Source organism: Suncus etruscus, chromosome 14 (assembly GCF_024139225.1).
Source record: "Suncus etruscus isolate mSunEtr1 chromosome 14, mSunEtr1.pri.cur, whole genome shotgun sequence".
Classification (NCBI taxonomy): Eukaryota; Metazoa; Chordata; class Mammalia; order Eulipotyphla; family Soricidae; genus Suncus; species Suncus etruscus.
The window spans coordinates 86,066,527-86,086,300 of record NC_064861.1 but is presented as its reverse complement, the minus strand read 5'-3'; the positions used below and the strand labels follow the sequence as shown (position 1 = coordinate 86,086,300).

Sequence of the window (19,774 nt, the reverse complement as noted above, 5' to 3'; positions counted from 1 at the left end):
AATTCAAACTAAGGTCAGCTGCATGCAAGGCTTTACCCTGTACAGTTTCTTAAATATTCCCCTCTTGTTGGGCTTTCATTACATTTGTCTAGAATATGCCAAATCAGCTGAGATGTTTGTCCTTTTCTCATACTTCAAGAAGGTTCTTGGTTGTTATGCCCCTCTGTGAGGCAGTACAAGGGCACAACCTTTCCTGGGCTTTTCCCTGGTAAAGGTCATATAATCCCACCAAACAAATGTTCAAGAGACAGCAGCACTTGCTCTTCTGGACCCTCTGAGCTCTAATGCTGAGATGGGTTTCTTTGCTTTGATTCCAACAGCAGCACTGAGGGAGGATTTGGGGCCACCCCAGCAATGCCCAGGGGCTCCTCTTGGCACTTGCACTCAGGATTCATCCTGGTGGTGCTGGGAAAGTGCCAGGGCGGCGGTGTCCTTGAGGATTTCAGTCTGACCTTAGCTCTTACTCTAGGACACTCCTGCCCGCTTGTCCTCTCCAGTCATTGCCTTTCACAGCCCAGCCTGGTGAGCCCCAGGACAGGCACCCCTTAGGTTTTGTCTCGGCAACAAACCAACACCAGGCAGGTGCCAACCACCTCAGCCTTCCAGGCCCACTCACCTCACACTCGGCCTTGCTCTTTGGTCCAACAGTGCCCCGGACCCGCTCACCCAGGGGAAGGTGCTGGATGAAGGTGAAGCCTGGGAGGACAGAACAGTAGGGTTCTGCCCGCTGCCCAAAGTTGAACTCCACTGCAGAATTCTTCACCAGGACATGTGGGTAGAGGGCTTGACCCCCCAAGAGTTCCTTCTGAATTCGGTAGGCAATGCCCATCCACTTCCCATTCTTGGTAAAGGAAAGTTCCACGTCATTTCCACACTCAAAGTCCTAGAAGAAAAGGCCAAAAGGAGGTAACTGCTTATGTTCAGCTTATAGACTGGGGCCATGCCTGGAAAAGACAGGCAATCCCCTTATTAAATGATACTCCTTCTCCCCAACAGAAGAATATACTACCTTAAGTATGCCTTGCTGAAGCCCTAAAGTTAGTGGATAAAGTGTGATTTTTTTTTTTTTTTTTTTTGGTTTTTGGTTTTTGGGCCACACCCAGCGGTGCTCAGGGGTTACTCCTGGCTGTCTGTTCAGAAATAGCTCCTGGCAGGCACGGGGGACCATATGGGACACTGGGATTCGAACCAACCACCTTTGGTCCTGGATCGGCTGCTTGCAAGGCAAACGCCACTGTGCTATCTCTCCGGGCCCGATAAAGTGTGATTTTAGGATATCCTAAGTCTCAATGACATAAAAGGTGATGGTACCACCCCCAACCCCAGCATGGGCAGTTGTGAAGGGAAGGATAAGCCTCCTGGGTTGAGTCATGTTCTACAAACGCTCCTCCTGGTGATCTGGCCCGATAGTGGGAATCAGATCAGATCAGGACACATACATAGGAGCTAGCCCCTGAGGAAGGGCCTGGCCAGCTAAATCTTGAATGATAAAAGAAATGAGCCCCATTTGGACAGGAGAAAGTATTATTCGTGCATGTTGTAAACAGAGGGACAGGCTGGCTAAAGTATAAAGGCATAGGTAAAAAGCCAGGCAGAAGTCACATTCACTCGTTCACGTTAATTTCACTTCCAAGCAGCTCAAGTTTAGTGGTTATGATTGTGCTTTGGAAGGCAGATTTTCAGTTCTAGCACTGAGACTTCACCTTGAGTTTCCCTATTGAAAAGGGAGATACAACTCTTATCTAGAGGCTGTTCTAAGGTATTTAGTACATTTCCTTCATAGTGAGCACAGGTAGATGTAAACTGTGGCCCCAGTATTGAACTACAATGGAGGGAGGCAACCCCAGCCTCAGGTATAGGGGCTTTAATATAAACCAGGAGTTATACTTCCAGCCAGAAAGATCCTTCTAATCTATTTCCAACAAAGTGGTCTGTGAGAACCAGTTTCAGAAAGACCACTTTCTGCAGGGGAAAGGTTACAATTAAGGGAAAGGCAGCAGATTAAAGCCAGTACAAGGTGTGGTTAATCTTTTCTTTTGGAACCTCTAAGAAGGGTTGTAAAAGTCCTTCCCTCCGGGTGGAGTGGTGTTGCAGAGCATAAGACGTCTGGTGTCTGCCTTGTGCACGCTAGCATAGGACAGACAATCCTCAGGCGTCAGGTGTTTGCCTTGTATATAGCCAATTCAGGTTCACTCCCCACATACACTCAGATGGCTCCCAAGCCCAGGAAGATTGAACCCCCCTGCCTTTTTATGTTTGTGGGCCACACCCAGTGGCACTCAGGGGTTACTCCTGGCTCTGAGCTCAAAATCGCTTCTGGCGGGCACTGGGACCAATTGGGATGCCAGGATTCGAACCAAACAGGATCCATCCATCCTGGGTTGACTGCGTGCAAGGCAAATGCCCTACCGCTGTGCTATCACTCCGGCCCTCTGGAAGAGTGAACCCTGAGTGCAGTCAGGAGTAAGCCCAGAGCACAGCTGGGTGTGGCCAAAAAAGCAAAATAAACACTGAAAATAAAGCTTTCCTACTCCCTTCCTCAATCTTCACCGAGCTTTATTCTGTACTGTCCTTCTCAACTTTCTGTTCCTAAGTGCCTAAATATTCAAGACCAGGCAGGGCAGACATGTTAACTAACATTCAACACACTCAGCTTCAGGAAGAAAAGCTCTTACCAGCAAGACTGCTTCAGTGCTATATTCCCACAAGATCACAGAGTGCAAATATGTCCCAGAGGAAAGGGAGAGAGCGGCTCAATTACAAAGTTGTCACAAAGGTGGGAACATAGAAAGATCCCCAAATACCTTGCTAAGTAGGAAAAGAACAATGTCACTGCAGCACGGTCTGTTCCAGCAATGAAAATCGGGGCAGACACCAGCCCAATTCCTAGGTAGGTGCTAAATCAAACAGAGTAGGAGCTGGGCACATGGTGGACCTCCTGGCTGCAAAACCACAGGAAAGAAAAGAGATACCCTCGGTTGAAAGACAACAGTATCTCCAAGACCAAGGACTAGTAGAAGTAGTAAAAAAAGTAGAGCAACATGCTTAATATGCCCTTTGTAGAAAAGAAGAAAAAGCCATTACCTTTTATTTGGATTGAGAACTCCTGAGCACTGCATAATGAGTTGTGTGCGTGTGCAATGTGTATGCATCTACACACTAGGGTGCAATGGGAAAGTACCTTGTCTTAGCACCATACCAAGGTGGTGCTCAGAGATGACTTTCAGCATTGTTTGGGGCCACATGTGCTCGGGATTAAGCCTCCCGCACACAAAGCATGTGCCTTTGGCGCTCTCCGGCCAGCAAAGGGACAGTTTGGAAAAGATTATTTCCTAACTATATATTTCCTAACATCAGAAAGAAAGACAAGTGAACATTTTTTTTTTGTGCCATACTCAGTGATGTTCAGGTTACTCCTGGTTCTCCAATTAAGGAACTATTCCTGGCAGTGCTCAGGTGCTCATATGGGATTCTTGGGGGTCAAACCTAGGTGGGCACAAGCAATACAAACTCCCAGCCCACTGTATTATCACTCCAATTCTCGTGTGAACTTAACAATTAAATGTCTCAAATTGGACCAGAGTGATAGTACAGTGGATAAAGCACTTGTCTTGCATAAGGCAGACAGTTCAACCAACCCCTGCACCACATATGGTCCCCTGAGCAGCACCAGGAGTAAGCCTGGAACACAGCTGGGGTTGCACAAAAACCACAAAACCAAACCAAACCAAAAACAACAAAACTTTTGAATTGAGAAGATGATGTGTATTATCTATAGAGACTGGAAAGGGAGCCAGGATCTACTCTCAAATTCAGGGATAGGGGCAAGGTTTAGAACAGGTTGTAGAGTGAATAAATGTTTGCAATAAATAAATTTATTGCAATAAATAAGTGAATAAGTGACTACAAATAAAACTGCTCTAAAGAATATAGCTGGGGGGCCAGAGATAGTATGGAGGTAAGGCATTTGCCTTGCATGCAGAAGGTCGGTGGTTTGAATCTCGGCATCCCATATGGTCCCCTGAGCCTGCCAGGAGCGATTTCTGAGCATAGAGCCAGGAGTAACCCCTGAGCACAGCCAAAACCAAAAACCCAAAACCCAAAAAAAAAAAAAAAGAATATAGCTGGGCTTTAAATGTAGAGGATAATGATGCATCACTGTGAATTCTTGGGGGGGAGGGAGGGGTTGGGGCTACACCCGGCAGCACTTAAGGGTTACTCCTGACTTTGTGTTCAGAAATTGCTCCTGGCAGGCATGGGGAACCATATGGGATGTTGGGGATTAAACCCAGGTCCATCTGGGTCATCTGGGTGCAAGGCAAATGCCCTACCACTGTAAATTCTAATCCATGTATTATTGTCTGTGATTGAGGCAAAACCTTTACTTGAAGTACCAAAGATAAGACTTGTACTTGAGAAAATGGTAAAGCAAATGGCAAGCTGGACATTTTTTTTTTTTTTTTTTTTTTGGTTTTTGGGTCACCCCCAGCAGCACTCAGGGGTTACTCCTGGCTCTACACTCAGAAATCACTCCTGGCAGGCTCGAAGGACCATATGGGATGCTGGGATTCGAACCATCATCCTTCTACATGCAAGGCAAAATCCCTACCTCCATGCTAACTCTCCGGCCCAAGCTGGACATTTTATTCTGATGAAAACAGGGCTTTTAAATTAGACACGGTAGCCAATTTAAAAAATATTGCACATGTACAAACATGAGGGAGAGAAACAAAACCAAAAGGAAACAGTCCCTCTTTCCTTTGGAGTTCTATCTACAAACACCTCTACTTTCCAAGGTTATAATTTTAAATAGCATTTAATGAGCATTCTTCTAGTTCTTTGACAGGATTTACTTAATGTACCCACACTCTGAGGGCGGAGCAGGCTCATTCAGAGATGGAGACCGGAAGGCTGTGTTGTCCACGGCTGACTGGATAAGTAGTGACTAGCAGTCTGGCCCCCAGAGCCTGCAGGGTCATCTATGCCCACAGGGACTATCAGGTACCTCTCAGTCCTTTTCAGTTAAGTTCTGCCCCCCCAACCCCCAGGCAAAGCACTGCAGGAAACTGGGCACACTGACTGGAGAAAGAGCTGGAGAAAGAGCAGCTTTAGAATAAAAGGATGCCGGGCCCGGAGAGATAGCACAGCGGCGTTTGCCTTGCAAGCTGCCGATCCAGGACCAAAGGAGGTTGGTTCGAATCCCGGTGTCCCATAAGGTCCCCTGTACCTGCCAGGAGCTATTTCTGAGCAGACAGCCAGGAGTAACCCCTGAGCACCGCCGGGTGTGGCCCAAAAAACCAAAAAAAAAACAAAAAAAAAAAACAAAAAAAAAAAAAAAAAAAAAAAAAGAATAAAAGGATGCCAAGGTGGAAGAGAGCCAACCCACCTTCAAGAGCAGCAGATCAACTGTTCCCTACCCAAGACAGCTTGTTCAGAAAATGTCACTATGGTTTCAAGAAACACTAAGGTACAAAGCTTGACACTGACGCCCCCTAACTTCTTTTCAGGATGCTATGAAAGACTAGCGTAGTTTTGTACAAAATGACAGCAAATATTTCAGTGCATTAGAGACAAAGAGGGATGGTGAGAGTGGCTGTGGCTGGATATGGGCAGACAATGGACAGAGGCAATTTTCTGAAAAAGGAACCTGCAGGTCTGCCTACTGGGACCAACACTGGATTCTGCCAACTCCCACCGGCTGCTGGCACTCACCGCAAAGCAGCCAATCACATCATTCTCTGCAAACTTGTCTCCGTAGTTTTCAAAGCGGCTATTGGTGGACTTCTTCCCAGTGCCTCCATAGCCATAGGAGAAAGGCTCCTCGCCTGATGGGAGAAATAGGCAAAGGCAGGTTAAACCTGCGATGGTCAAAACAGCCGTCATGGCTGCCAAACTTTCAACCAAAAACAAAACCAAAAAAATCACTTTCTGATCTAGTTTTAATAAGCACAGGGGAGGGAGGGGTGTAAGGAAGATCCCCTTGGACAGAAGCTCTATCTTAAGGAGAAGTCCCAAGGGCTTAATACAGTCAGGTATTAAGTCTGAGAGCAGGTGCTGAGCAGAAGTGCTCAGAAAGGAGAGTGTGGAAAGAGAGGGAGGAGGGGAAAGAGGTGCTGGGATGAAGGATGCTGGCACATGGAGCATCAGTCCTGCCCTGCCAGGCTCAAGGTTCGACTATGTCAACTAATACCGACACTTTTTGATGAAAATTGGTAAAAGGTTTGAGCAGACCATGAATCTTAGTCCCTAGTAAAGGTACTAGATTTCCACAGACTCCAGAACAAGCACTGAAGCAACCTGACCAAGATCCCAGCGGCCACAGATGACAGAGCTCCCTGGCCAGGAACCTAAAGGGCATTAGCTAGAATCCTCCGATAGGGACATCAACAAGCATGAATTCTAGATAGGATCTTCTACAAATGGATGTGATCTGGTGTATTTCTGTGGCCTTTCTATCCTTACCTGCATCAACTAGAGACTACTGATCTCAAAGTTGAGAACAAGATAAAAGAAGATGACATATGTAGCCTTAAAGTGCCAACGCTCATCAAAAGCAAAAACCACTTGCCTATTTTGACTGACCATTTCTACTTTAAAGATCAGCAAGCAGCCAGAACAACTTTACACAAAAGTTCGCAGAAGTCCAGTTGTTTCACAGCGAAATGCTGTAGTCAACTGCTTATCTACAAAACGTTTATCAGTGATGCTAGGTAATGGAAAAATAATTGCAGTGGTCAACATTTACTTATAAAACCATGCCCATCACCTTCTAAATAAGAAAACACATTAGGCCACAATGGTATTTTCTGTGTGACCCAGTTCAAGATATACAAAGAACAAAGATAATGAAGGCTTTGGAAGACTAAATCAAATGGCCACAATGATAGGCTCTCCAGAGTTAAAAGAGATTCTCATTTTCCTCTTTGTATGGCATCATTAAAAAAAAAATAAAAAAAAGCACATACCATTTCCCTAAGTATGTTAATATAACCAAGACAGGAAGTGTCAATACTGATAAAGTGACTTAGGATGAGGTCAGAAATATCTGGGGTCTACAAAATGGGCTCTCTCAATAGGTAGACCCCTTATCAGCCAGTGTGACCCCGAACTGTGCTATACTGCTAAGAATGTCCTGGGCCCTCTGCTCACTTCTCCACCCCCTAGACCCTACATGGACCAAGCCCCTTGTCCATAAAACAAGAACCCAAAACAGTACAAGTGTTCCAATAGCTAGTCCCTGTCTCTAGGGTTAACCAGCTTTGGCTCCGCTTCATTTTGCTTCTCATTTTATTTTCGATTAGGCCTTGGACAGAAAACCCCAAGAGTTGAGGAACTTATTTTAGTTAAGGTTTGACTATGAGAATGGTCTTTTTATTTAAAGAAAGAAAATCAATTGCCTAAATGAACTGTGGACCTTCTCCTAAAAGATTAAGGAAAAGAACCAATTCTTCATAGAGAGGATGTTAATGACTGGTCCCTGAATTGTCTGAACAAATAATGGCCAGCACCTAGTCCTCAAGTGTTTGCATCCAAGGCTAATCCCAATTCTATTGCAAGTTCAAAGCTGGGAAGAAATTGAGGAAGCTTGAGAATGCAAGGATAAGGCCAATTGTTCTGTTCTCTACACTGCATGGCTGACCGACCTCCCCTCACCTAGTTGGGTGCTGCAGGAATCCAGGGACCAGCCAATACGAACAACATGTGGGTCAGGCTCTGTAGAAGGAAGGTGCTTCACGGAGATTTCTTCATTTATCTGGGGAAAGAGCACAAGAAGGTGAGTGTAGTCAGTTCTTGGCAGGTTGGTGTACATGAGGTAATGGAAAGTAACAAGTGGGGAAGGGGAAAGGGCAGATGAGCTCAGGTGGCACAGCACACACCTAGCATGTGATGAGGTCCTATATGTGAACCAGCTCCACATACACATTCAGTCACCACTGCCCTGGTAAACCAGCAACAAAACATGTACTTTATTCCTGTGCACGTATAGGATAGGGATCGGCAACCTGCGGCTCTTTTAAAGTTTTGCCGCAGCTCCGAAATCAAAGCCAATAGCAGGAGGGCGTGGAGCGGTATCACTTAAATTTTTTTTTTTTTTTGGTTTTTGGGCCACACCCAGCGGTGCTCAGGGGTTACTCCTGGCTGTCTGCTCAGAAATAGCTCCTGGCAGGCACGGGGGACCATATGGGACACCGGGATTCGAACCAACCATCTTTGGTCCTGGATCGGCTGCTTGCAAGGCAAACGCCCCTGTGCTATCTCTCCGGGCCCCTCACTTAAATATTTTAATTGGGTATTAATTTGCACAAATAAATTTTACATTGTTAAGTGAAAAAGTTCTTTTTTTCTTCAGATCGACTAACTTCACAATTCTGTATACAGCATTAACATAAGAAACAATGGGGCCGGAGAGCACCGTGGTAGGGCATTTGCCTTAGATGCAGAAGGACGGTGGTTCAGTTCTTGGCATACGGTCCTTGAGCCTGCCAGGAGTGATTTCTGAGTGTAGAGCCAGGAGTAACCCCTGAGTGACCCAAAAAAAAAAAAAAGAAAAGAAAAAGAAACAATGTATGCAGTGTTATATTTGTTTCAAATGTTGCAATGGTTTTGTGGCTCACAGTTTTTTTTTTCCTTCAGAAACAAGTCCAAGTGGTCCAAGTGGCTCTTTATGTCTTAGACCCGATATAGGAATCCACATGCACGCACAAATGCACTGCAAAAGGACATTTAGTGTGGCCTTGTTTATATTACAAAGAAATCAATAAGGCACTGGGTTACATTGTGCCAGAGCTAATGAATGTTATTTTGGTTTATTTTTTGGCCACACCCCGCAATGTTCAGGGGTTACTCTTGGCTCTGCAATCAAGACTCATTCTGGTGGTGCTTGGGAGACTATCTGGATGACAGAGATCAAACCAGACTCAGTAATATGCAAGGCAAGTGCCCTATATGCTGCACTCTCTCACCGGGTCCCCTCAAATTATAGAAAAAGGTCCAATGTATAGTGCAAAGTAAAAGAAAGTACGTGCCCTGTGACTTAGGCTTTAAATAAGTATAGCCTCGCCACATTACACTGCCTAATAAAAATATCTACCTGTAACTGTTTGTGACTTTTAAAAGGATATTCTCTTTCACTAGCACTTGTATACACAATCATATTTTAATAATTTTCCCAGTCAAGATATAACCTATAACTAATGTCCTAAGAATGTACTGTCGGGGATTGCAGATAGACAGTAGGTGGGTAAAGCACTCACAGTTTGAAGCTGAACTGGGCTCAATCCCCTCCGCCCCCACCCCAGGGCATCCTATGGTCTTCAAAGCCCCACCAGGAGCAAACCCTCAGTCTCATTGGAGTAACACAAAAACAAACAAATGAATACCCTAAAAAGTATGATCAGTTTAACTAGCTTATGAGAAGCACACAAAATGATTAATGGGGGCCGGAGAGATAGCATGGAGGTAAGGCGTTTGCCTTTCATGCAGGAGGTCATCGGTTCGAATCCCGGCGTCCCATATGGTCCCCCGTGCCTGCCAGGAACAATTTCTGAGCCTGGAGCCAGGAATAATCTCTGAGCACTGCCGGGTGTGACCCAAAAACCACAAAAAAAAAAAAACAAAAAAAAAAACAAAAAAAACAAAATGATTAATGGTGTCTTTTTTTTTGTTTTGTTTTTTTGGGTCACACCTGGCAGCGCTCAGGGGTTACTCCTGGCTCCACACTCAGAAATCACTCCTGGCAGGATCAGGGGACCATATGAGATGCCGGGATTTGAACAATGACCTTCTGCATGAAAGGCAAAGGCCTTACTTCCATGCTATCTCTTCGGCCCCAATTAATGGTGTCTTAGTCCTAGTTTTTCCTTAAAGTTGTGGGTTGGAACCCCATCTGGAGTCATGTAACTAATGTGGGCGGTCACAAAAAAATTTGGCAACAAGTTTCTGAATAGGCAAAAACCAAGGATTCAAAGTCAACCATGGGAACAAAGAAAAGGCTCAAAGGGCCTTTTAATGGTGTTTAATGCATGCAGGAGGCCTGGGTTCAATCCTTAGCACCACATGTAATCAAAGAAAAACAAATCAAGCATTAATGATTAGGTGGTAACTCTGGCATTGCTCTCTGTATTGCACCTCTCAGGTGAAAAGGGGTGGCATATGGGAAGCTTAAGAAGCCTTGTCTTGGAGCCGGCGAGATAGCATGGAGGTAGGGCATTTGCTTGCATGCAGAAGGACGGTGGTTCGAATTCCAGCATCCCATATTGTCTCCCGAGCCTGCCAGGAGCAATTTCTGAGCGTAGAGCCAGGAGTAACCCTTGAGCGCTGCCGGGCGTGACCCAAAAACCAAAAAAAGAAAAAAAAAAAAAAAAAAAAAAGCCTTGTCTTGGGAGATTTACACAGGTGACAAAGGTTCTATCCTGAGCTTCCTATATGGTCTCCGATGCACCATCAAGAGAAGTAACTCGTGGGCATGGCTGGCTGTGGTCCTAGTAGAAAAACAAAGAAGCCCTGTCTTAGACAATAAACTAGAATAAACTGGGGGTAGAGAGCTAAGTACAGAGGCCAACCTGGTTCCATCACTAGCACCACCAGAAGTGACAACTGAGCACAGAGCTAGGAAAATACAGAATAATGCTTGGTATAGAAGAAAATACAAAACAAAAACAATCCCCAAAACAATAGCCTTCAGTCTGAGCTTTGACTTCTGTTAGGAATTAAAGGCGCTATTAGAAGCTTGGCCCTGTACCTGGTGCTCTAGAAATAGCAGCTCTCTGAAGTTCAGAGATAAGAAGGGCCTAGTAAACTATTAGCCAGTTACTGTTAGAAGGCAGGACGAACAAAGTGGGAGGGTACTGATTAGAACCTGTCTTTCCACCCTATATGCTTCGGTGCTGCCTGAACTTTATTAAACATGAGCACCTACAGTGTTTTCACAGACCTTGTCTGAAACAGGGACAATGTAGAGAACGGCCTGTGAGAACCTCTTAGTCCGGCTTTCCTTTCTGGACTCTGTATGTCAGGAATGGAACCCAGAGCCCATTCATGCAAAGGGCACTTGATTACCTCCCTGGGCCTCACTGACCTCTTAATATCTTACACCCCCCTCAAACCCCCCCCCCCCCCCGTGATGCTGGGGATTGAATCCAGGGCCTCATTATGCACAAGCCACATCCCTATCCTCATCTCATAATTGCTGAGGCTGAGCCCATTCTTTTGAGCTGGTCTAATCCAAAACGTGTCAAAGCAGACTAGGGAGGTAGCTCAAAGGGTCAGAGATTGTACATTGCAAGCAGGAGCCTCAGTTTCAGTATATGGTACCAGGATTTCCTGAATATTGCTGAGGGCAGAGTTCCCTCAGCACTGCTGAAAACAGCCCTGAAACCAAAATAAATAATGGCAAAGGGGATAGCTCAAAGAGTTGAAGTGTATGCAGTAAGCCTGGGTGGAATTCCCTCTACCCCTAATCTCCTAAAATGAGCTGGGAATAGTCCCTGAACACTGCCAGGTGTGGCCCAAAACACAAATCAATTAAATCAAATGTCACTCCTTAGACTGTTTCGCTGTATGATACCCACCAAGCAACAATCTGCTGACTGAAGCAATATATCTTGCTTTTGGGGCGCAGTGTTTGTCAGTGAACTTGTATTTGAACTTCTGGCTGCTTGGACACAAAGTCTATGCTCAGTAAAATCTCAGAGCCACAGTGCTGACCTCGGTAACCAATGCCAGTTACCTAGGATGGATTGATGTTTTGGTCCTAATGCCCCTGCTAGTCCCACTCACCTTCATCTCAAAGCACACACGACCCCTTCTAACCCCATAGCTGGCACGGGCTCCTGACCACAAATATGCGAAGCCCTCAATTGTGAGTGGGTAGCCACTACTCCGGTCTCGGGCCACCTTGAAATGAAGGTCGCAGTTATCTGTGAAGGAAAAAGTCTGTAGTTGGTTGATGTTTTCAAGATCTGAAGGGTGGAGGAAATGGCTCAGGGATCAACTGCCCATCTCACAAGCATGAGGTTCTATGCTAAATCCCTGGCACCAATAAGTAAAATAAATCTACACAAACATGTTAAGTTTCCCAAGAGTATATGATGTGAGAAACCAAGGTGAGACTGTGGCGATGGGGCTTGAGAAACGAGATCCACTATAGAGCCGTTCTCTGGAGTAGAGCCTCTTCCTGACCTGCATGCAGTCCGAGCACACTCCAAACAGGAACTGTGCTCTTTACCAGACCAAAGTCAAAGGAAGGCCTCAGAGCCCCTACAGATCTGCCTTTTGAAAGAAGACACACTTGCAATGGAGAAAGAGGGTCTAGTCCTCTCCAATTTCAAGAGAGTTCAGGACTTTATTCAACCATTGCTGTGTTAACTCATTTCAGTAACCAGAACCATGCTGCAAAAAGCTGTAGAAGCAACTATTGGGCACCACTGGGCCAGAACATGGCTCCCACCTCCTCTCATCAACCCAGGAGTCCCCCACTCTGCAAGAGCACAATCAGGTCTCCAGTATCTGTCCTAACCATCCAGCTACAAGGCTCTCTCTAAAGACAAACATACCAGTCTGTCCATTTGGCATCTGATTGCTGCCACATTACAGGCAGCACTACCATCCAATTCTTTGAAAATGTTTAACGACTCTGGATAGAATTTTCGCTACCCTGCTTTAGTGCCAGATACTGAATCTAGGGTCTTGGCATGTAAAGCAAATGCTGTATCACTGAGGTCCAGTCCCTAACTGTCCCCCCTCCCCCCTGCCAAGCACTCTGGTTAATTTTTGCCTTCAGTTCTCCTGCTTGCACACACTGCATGCGCAATGCCTATCTTTTCCGAAGCAATAAGTCACTGCACTACAAACACAGCTATGTTACTACACAGTGTACTACTATAAACTTTCTGCTCTGTGGGCAAGCTTGTGGGTGGGTTCCAGGTGACATGCTGGTTCATGGGCTCTAGCACTTAATTCTCATGAAGTCTCAATGAGACAGGCCTGCTGTAAACCGTTCCCCAAAGTGTTTGGATGCATAGTCAAGGTAAAAGCCACTAATAAATAGGAAAAAGCCACAGAACCTGAGGACAGAGGGCAGGCGGGCCTGTTAGCGTCTCAGAGGACCAAAAGGCATTTGTTTCACTACAATGTGAGTGGCTGACGGAAAGTGAGGAGCTGGTGACCAAAGAGTGAAGTTTCTCTAGCAGCACTCAGGTTCCCTTCCTGATTAGATGACCACTCTGGGTGCACAAAGCAAGGGGGGGCGGGTTGTGTCTATCTATCTACTTTCTAACAAGCGTTACAAAAGTCTGAGATACTCGGATGGGATTATTCCTCCCTGAAGCTCAGAGAAGTAAAATGACTTGCCCAGGGTCCCACAGCTAGAGTGGCGAGTTGATCTTCTGTCTCCAGACCAGCACCCTTTCTCCAAAGCGCTGCCATTTCTCACATCTGGTCTGACACTGACTCTGGATGGTGCTGAGCAGGGATTCTCTGAAGGTCAAGGCCGTTTCCCAACACTAACCAGAAGGCTGAATCAGACAGGCACTCCCAGGACTCACATGTGTCGATGGCAACAAGGGTGTCATCAAAGTCATCTTCATCTTCTTCAGCAGGAGGCTGAGGAGAGCGGCCCCTGTGGCAGAGATAAGGGTCACTAAGATCACTGAGGAAGGGAAAGAAAGAGTAGCTTGAATTTACAAGTAGCGTCCCGGTGGTCTCAATGCATTTCAATTTATTTCTACAGAGGTTAGCAAATGAACTCTGGAATTCAACATTCTTGCAATGCCTGTTAAGTCCTATGGTCAGAACAAGATGGATGTGCTGGATAGCCCCTTTTCAGAGTAACTCAGAGCTTTTTTCAAAAAGGATTCTGGGGGCCAGAGCCATAGTATAGCGGGGAGGGCATTTTCCTTGCATGTGGGCAAACTGCCCGGCATGCTATGAGGTTCCCTGAGCACCACACCAGGCGGGATTCTTTTTTTTTTTTTTTTTTGGTTTTTGGGTCACACCTAGCAGCGCTCAGGGGTTACTCCTGGCTCTACGCTCAGAAATTGCTCCCGGCAGGCTCGGGGGACCATATGGGATGCCAGTCCTCCATGCTATCTCTCCAGCCCCAAAAAGAATTTTAATCCATAGTTGCTGCCCACTGAGGAATGCTTCTACAAAGCACTGTTACCAACAGGAAAGTTATGGGAAACTCAAAAAGTCCTGGGTTCTGGAAGAACAAACACGAATCCCAGAACTCAAAATTGCCCTGCTATTTCCAGATCAATAATAATATACAATATATAATCAATATATATTCAATATATATAATCAATAATATCAATATATAATCAATAATAGTATATAATATATAATAATAATCTGACAACATTCCAGTTTTCGGGGACGGAGTGGAGGTACTAGAGGTAAGGTGTTCTGCGTAGGACAGACTGCATCCCATATGGTCCTCCCAGCCAGGAGCGATTTCTGAGCGCATAGCTATGAGTAACCCCTGAGTGTCAAACAGGTGTGCCCTCCCCCCCCCCGCCCGCCAAAAAAAAAAAAAAACAATATTCCAGTTTTCTTAAAACTCTACAACTCAACAAAAAAAAAAAAAAAAAAAAAAAACTCTACAACTATGGGCTGAAAAGATAGTACAACAGTGGGGAGGCACGTTGCTTGCATGTGGCTGACCTGGGTTCAATCCCAACATACCATATGATCCCTTGAGCACTACCAGGAGTATTTCCCAAGTACAGTACCAGTAGCAACCCCTGAGCATTGCTGGTGTGGTGCAAAAAGAAACAAAAAAACAATCACTACAAAAAAGGTATTTCAATCAACAGTAACAGGGGAGACGAGGAGAGACAAGGGTTAATGCCGAGAGTCTGCCTGGCCTAGTCTGGATGGCCTGGTCAGCTGCGTGCCCAGAGGTCCTCCACACCCATCTGGCTGCTGGCCACCCTCCAAGAACAGGCTTCTCTCTGGACAAGTGCCCTCTGTCCCTTCGAGCCTCTGGGCCAGAACCTAGCACTTAGGAGGGAGGGACTTGTCACATTAAATCCACACTAAGAAGCTGACCTGCCAGTTCCCCACCAGGCTAAGTGTTGCCACTTTCCTTCTACAGGGAAGTAGCTCCAGGCCTATATTCTGTGGCTACAAGTCCTAAGAGGGGAATTCATGCCTGAACTTCAGTTGGACCAGGAAATCCAGGCCCCATCTTAAAATCACAAGGTACAGAATTGGAGAGATAGGATGAAGGATGGAGATAGATAGATGTTTGCCTTGCATGCAGAAGGACAGTGGTTCAAATCTCGGCATCCCACATGGTCTCCCGTGCCTGCCAGGGCGATTTCTTTTCTTTTTTTTTTGATTTTTGGGTCACACCCGGCAGCGCTCAGGGGTTACTCCTGGCTCTACGCTCAGAAATCGCTCCTGCCAGGCTCAGGGGACCATATGGGATGCCGGGATTCAAACCACTGACCTTCTGCATGCAAGAAAAACGCATTACCACCATGTTATCTCTCCAGCCCCGCCAGGGGTGATTTCTGAGTGTAGAGCCAGAAATAACCCCTGAGTGCTGCCCCGTGTGACCCAAAAACAAAACAAAACAGAACAAAAAATCATGAGGTATATGCTTTGAGTGCAGGAAGCCCAGGCTCAATCCCCAGTACCACATGATCCCCAAGCATTGTTGCAATGATCTGTCCCTCACCCTAGCCCCAAGTTAAAGTAGCCCCTGAGTTCCACTAGATGACCCAAACAGGGAGGGCAGGGAAAAGAAGGGCAGCAGAGGGAACATTTCTCAGAAAAGGGAGAAAAGGAATGACTGAGTTCTTATTTTACTATTTTGGAAAGGGGGAGCTTTCTGGGCCACACAGGGATCTCACAGATCTGATAGGGGTCAGAATAGATAGTGGAATACAAGGAAAGGATTTTTTTTTTGGCCATATCTGGCAGTGCTCTGGGCTTATTCCTGGCTCTGCTCAGGGATCACTCCTGGCAGGCTCAGGGGACCACAGAGGGTGCCGGGGAAAAACCTAGCTTGGCCATGTGCAAGGCAAATGCTGAATCTACTACACTATCACTTCAGCCCAAGGCTGAATCCCTCCCTGCATTATCTAGCTAACCCCTCACTAGGTTGTGACTTACTTACATGTGCATCTTGTATGAGAATAGAAGGTAAAAATACGGAGCAGGTAATTTGTTTGCTTTGAAAGCTGCTGGCCTGGGTTGAATATCAGGCCCTATGTGGTCCCCTAAGTCGACTACAAGTGGTTCTTAAACACAGGCAGGAGTAAGCCCTGAGCACCGCTGGATATAGCCCAAGCCAAAAAAGTCCAGGGGGCTAGAGCAATAGCACAGTGGCAAGGCATTTGCCTTGCACATGGCCGACTTGGTACAGACCCGGGTTCAATTCCCGGCATCCCATATGGTCCCCCCAAGCCTGCCAGGAGCAATTTCTGAGCATAGAGCCACCCCTGAGCAGGTGTGACCTAAAACCAAAAAGAAAACCCACCAAAAACAAATCCAAATCATATGTCACCAAGGTCCTGACTACGCAGGAAAACATCGTAAATGCAGACAGTAAATGAGAAGAGATGCATGAAGGAAGTGGATTTGACGAAAGGGTCAGGAAATACCCTCTTCACACGCACACACACCTCTGGCCACAGCCTGCGGTACTCAGGAACTAGTCCTAGCTCAGCTGCTGGGGAAGGAATGTCACTCTTGGCAGTGATCAGAGTAATATACAGTGCCAGGAATCTAATCGACCTCCTGCATGGCAAGCATGTGTTCAGCCCTTTGCTCTCTCCCCTGGCCTGGAACACAGATCTTTCTTTAGAGGGCCCTTAAGCAGCCAACTGTTCGCACAAATTCAGGGCAGAGAGGCAAAAGACTTACAAGGCAGGCCGGCAACTCACCCTGGACAGGGGGTGGGAGTGGGGGATCAGGATTTTATAAGTAAAGCTAGAGCTGAAGAAAGAAACAATGTTGAACAGAGCCCAAACCAGTTCAGGGATAGGAAGTAGCAGGGCATGTGAGCATCTGACCCATTAGTACAAAAGGCCTTAGCAGGTGCAAGAGAAACACTCCATTCCTACCTCCTGTCCTCTCGGTGCTCAAAGTAGCCCCGGCCCCGGTTTTCTTCGTAAGGCCTCTTGCGACTCTGGAACTGTCTGTCTGGCTTGAGCTGAGATGTGTCTGGTGGAAGGAAGCCAGTGGGGGCTTCTTGCTTCATCTCTGTCTTCACATCTGTCCAAACAGATCCAGGGGGTCAAGATACTGGGAAACACTTCTCCTGTCACTTTCCTGGTCCCCTAACCTCCGGAGTGGTTAAGGACCCTGGCTCATTTGCTGGGGTCTATGAAACCTACTGAGGGTGACAGAAGGCTGGACCGAGAACAGGGCTGGCAGGGAGGGAGGCTGGAACTGGCCAGCTCGTTCTGTCAACCCTGGGAGCTGAGGAGGTGAGAAACGCCCGTCAGGTCATACGGAGACTTCCCGGAGAGAAAGAAGGGCATTAGCACTAAGGACAAGCTCTTCCATAGCACAAGACTAGGAGACTAGTTAATAGGATGGGGGTAGGTGGGTGGGTACACAGTTGGAACAAGTAGAGAAACTACCTCAAGATGGAATGGCAACCCTTGGCTACTTTGCTACAGACAAGTCCTATGAAAGTTGGCAGTGACCTTGGCCTCTAGTAAGAAAAAGCCCAGAAAACTTGTACAATCCTTTTGAGCACTGAGATTCCATGATGCTAATCATCCTAAAACACCTCTTCCCCTCTTTTTTTTTAGTTTTTGGGTCACACCCAGCAGCGATCAGGTGACCACATGGGGTGCCGGGATTTGAACCACCGACCTTCTGAATTCAAGGCAAACGCATTACCTCCATGCTATCTCTCCGGCCTCTTCCCCTCAATTCTTACAAATCTTATAATCTGGCTGAGGTGTGGGGGTAAAAGCCAATTCAAGAGAGAACTGTGGTCCTGGCTTGGAAAGCTCTGCTGTGGCTCCAAATCATTCCAAGGGCAGCCAGCACTTAAACCAGCCCACAGGAAGTCACATCTCAAATAGAGGACAGTGAGAATATGTACCAGACAACAGGGAAGTCCCTTTTCCAGGTAAAACCTTAAGAGTCAGCATGTCACTACGAGCGAGCCGTTTCTCCCAAAACATTTATGCCTTAAGCACAAGTCACATACAGGACACTCACACTATTCTTTTTGACCTACATCTGAGAGAATCTGTGATCACACCCTAGTCCAACATGCAGGCCAATGTCTGAGAATTCTCTTTGTTCTCCAGAGAACAGCTGGTGACCCCAGCTAAATAAAGGATCTCCATGGCAGGGCCAGAGACGGTACAGTGGGGATGGTGCCCAGCATGCACACACCATCCTAGGTTCAGTCCGTGATACCACATATAGTCCCCAGACCACCACCAGGAGTAAGCCCTGAGCACAGAGCCAGTTGACAGTCCTAAACTGTGAGCCATGTGGCCCACAAACAAATGAAAAGCAAAACGGAAAACAAAATAACCCAAAACAACAGACTCTCCCACACTCCCAGGAAGCCCTAATAAAAGTTGACAGTGGCACAGAAAACATCTCCTTGGACCAAATGATCGCACAAGTCCCATAGAACCTGACACAAATCTACAGTTTAACCTATATTCGTTCAAGTCCTCCCTGGGTGACCCACAAGCTATGCCTGGGGATTTCACTTTGTGAACCAGAATCAACTGGATTTAGCAAGAAAGACATGGCTCAGGAACACAATAAGAGAAACACGAAAGCTGGTGCCTAGAGTTCTGGAGGTGAGTGGACCCTGCCTTCTTAGAAGAAGCATCATAGGGTGAGGATGTTGCTTATTAACCATAGCAGCAGCTGGAAAGCCAGTTTTTTGGGTTCTGACCACTTCCTGTCATTAGACAAACTATCATCACAAGGCGCTTTGTCTTATATTTACATGCTTGGGAAAATCTAAGTTTTTTTTTTTTTTTTTTTGGTTTTTGGGCCACATCCGTTTGACTCTCAGGGGTTACTCCTGGCTACGTGCTCAGAAATCGCCCCTGGCTTGGGGGGACCATATGGGACGCCGGGGGATCGAACCGCGGTCGGTCCGTTCCTTGGCGCGCTTGTAAGGCAGACACCTTACCTCTAGCGCCACCTTCCCGGCCCCGGAAAATCTAAGTTTTAAAAAAAACACGGTGAGGTACCAGAGAGAGAGCACAGCAGTAGGGTGTTTGTCTTGCATGCTGCTAACCTGGAATGGACCTGGGTCTGATTCCCGGCACTCCATATGGTCCCCAAAGCCTGCCAGAAGTGATTCTGAGCGCAGAGAGGGGAGTAACCCGAGCTGGATGTGATCCAGAAACAAAACAAACAAAAAAACCCCATAAGGGGACAGAGCAATAGCACAGCAGGCAGGCATTTGTCTTATACAAGGCTGATCCCTGTTCTATCCCAAGCACCCATCCCATATGGTCCCCTGAGCACCATCATGCCCCTTAACATGCCAGGTAGAGCCAAACAAAAAAAAAAGACAGTAAGTTCACGGCCCCAACTTAAGTTTTTTCAGAGGCTTTGATGCTCAAGTGCACACAGTGATTCAACAGAGAATCCAAGAAGAGATGCTGCATTTTCCATAAGGACTCAGGCAAAGAGGGCTTTCTTGAGAAGTCTCTAGTCACAGCTCTAGACACTCTAGAACTTGGGAATGACAGGGCTAGATTGACATGAGCCCCTCCAGTTTCCAACATTGAAGACTCTAAGTAATGCTCAAGTACTGGCTTCTGGG

At 46.5% G+C, this 19,774-nt stretch overlaps 1 protein-coding gene across 2 annotated transcripts in view; it reads right to left on the bottom strand.

Annotated features, from left to right (window-relative positions):
• HNRNPUL1 (heterogeneous nuclear ribonucleoprotein U like 1) overlaps nucleotides 1-19,774 on the bottom strand; it is a 38,503-nt gene that overhangs the window by 12,112 nt on the left and 6,617 nt on the right. For both annotated transcript variants that reach the window (XM_049787152.1, XM_049787151.1), the window contains exons 3-8: nucleotides 17,076-17,226; nucleotides 13,545-13,618; nucleotides 11,779-11,918; nucleotides 7,654-7,753; nucleotides 5,713-5,825; nucleotides 617-883 (exon numbers count right to left, since the gene is read on the bottom strand). In XM_049787152.1, coding sequence (XP_049643109.1) covers nucleotides 617-883; nucleotides 5,713-5,825; nucleotides 7,654-7,753; nucleotides 11,779-11,918; nucleotides 13,545-13,618; nucleotides 17,076-17,226 — 845 coding nt within the window. The remainder of the gene's footprint in view (nucleotides 1-616; nucleotides 884-5,712; nucleotides 5,826-7,653; nucleotides 7,754-11,778; nucleotides 11,919-13,544; nucleotides 13,619-17,075; nucleotides 17,227-19,774) is intronic.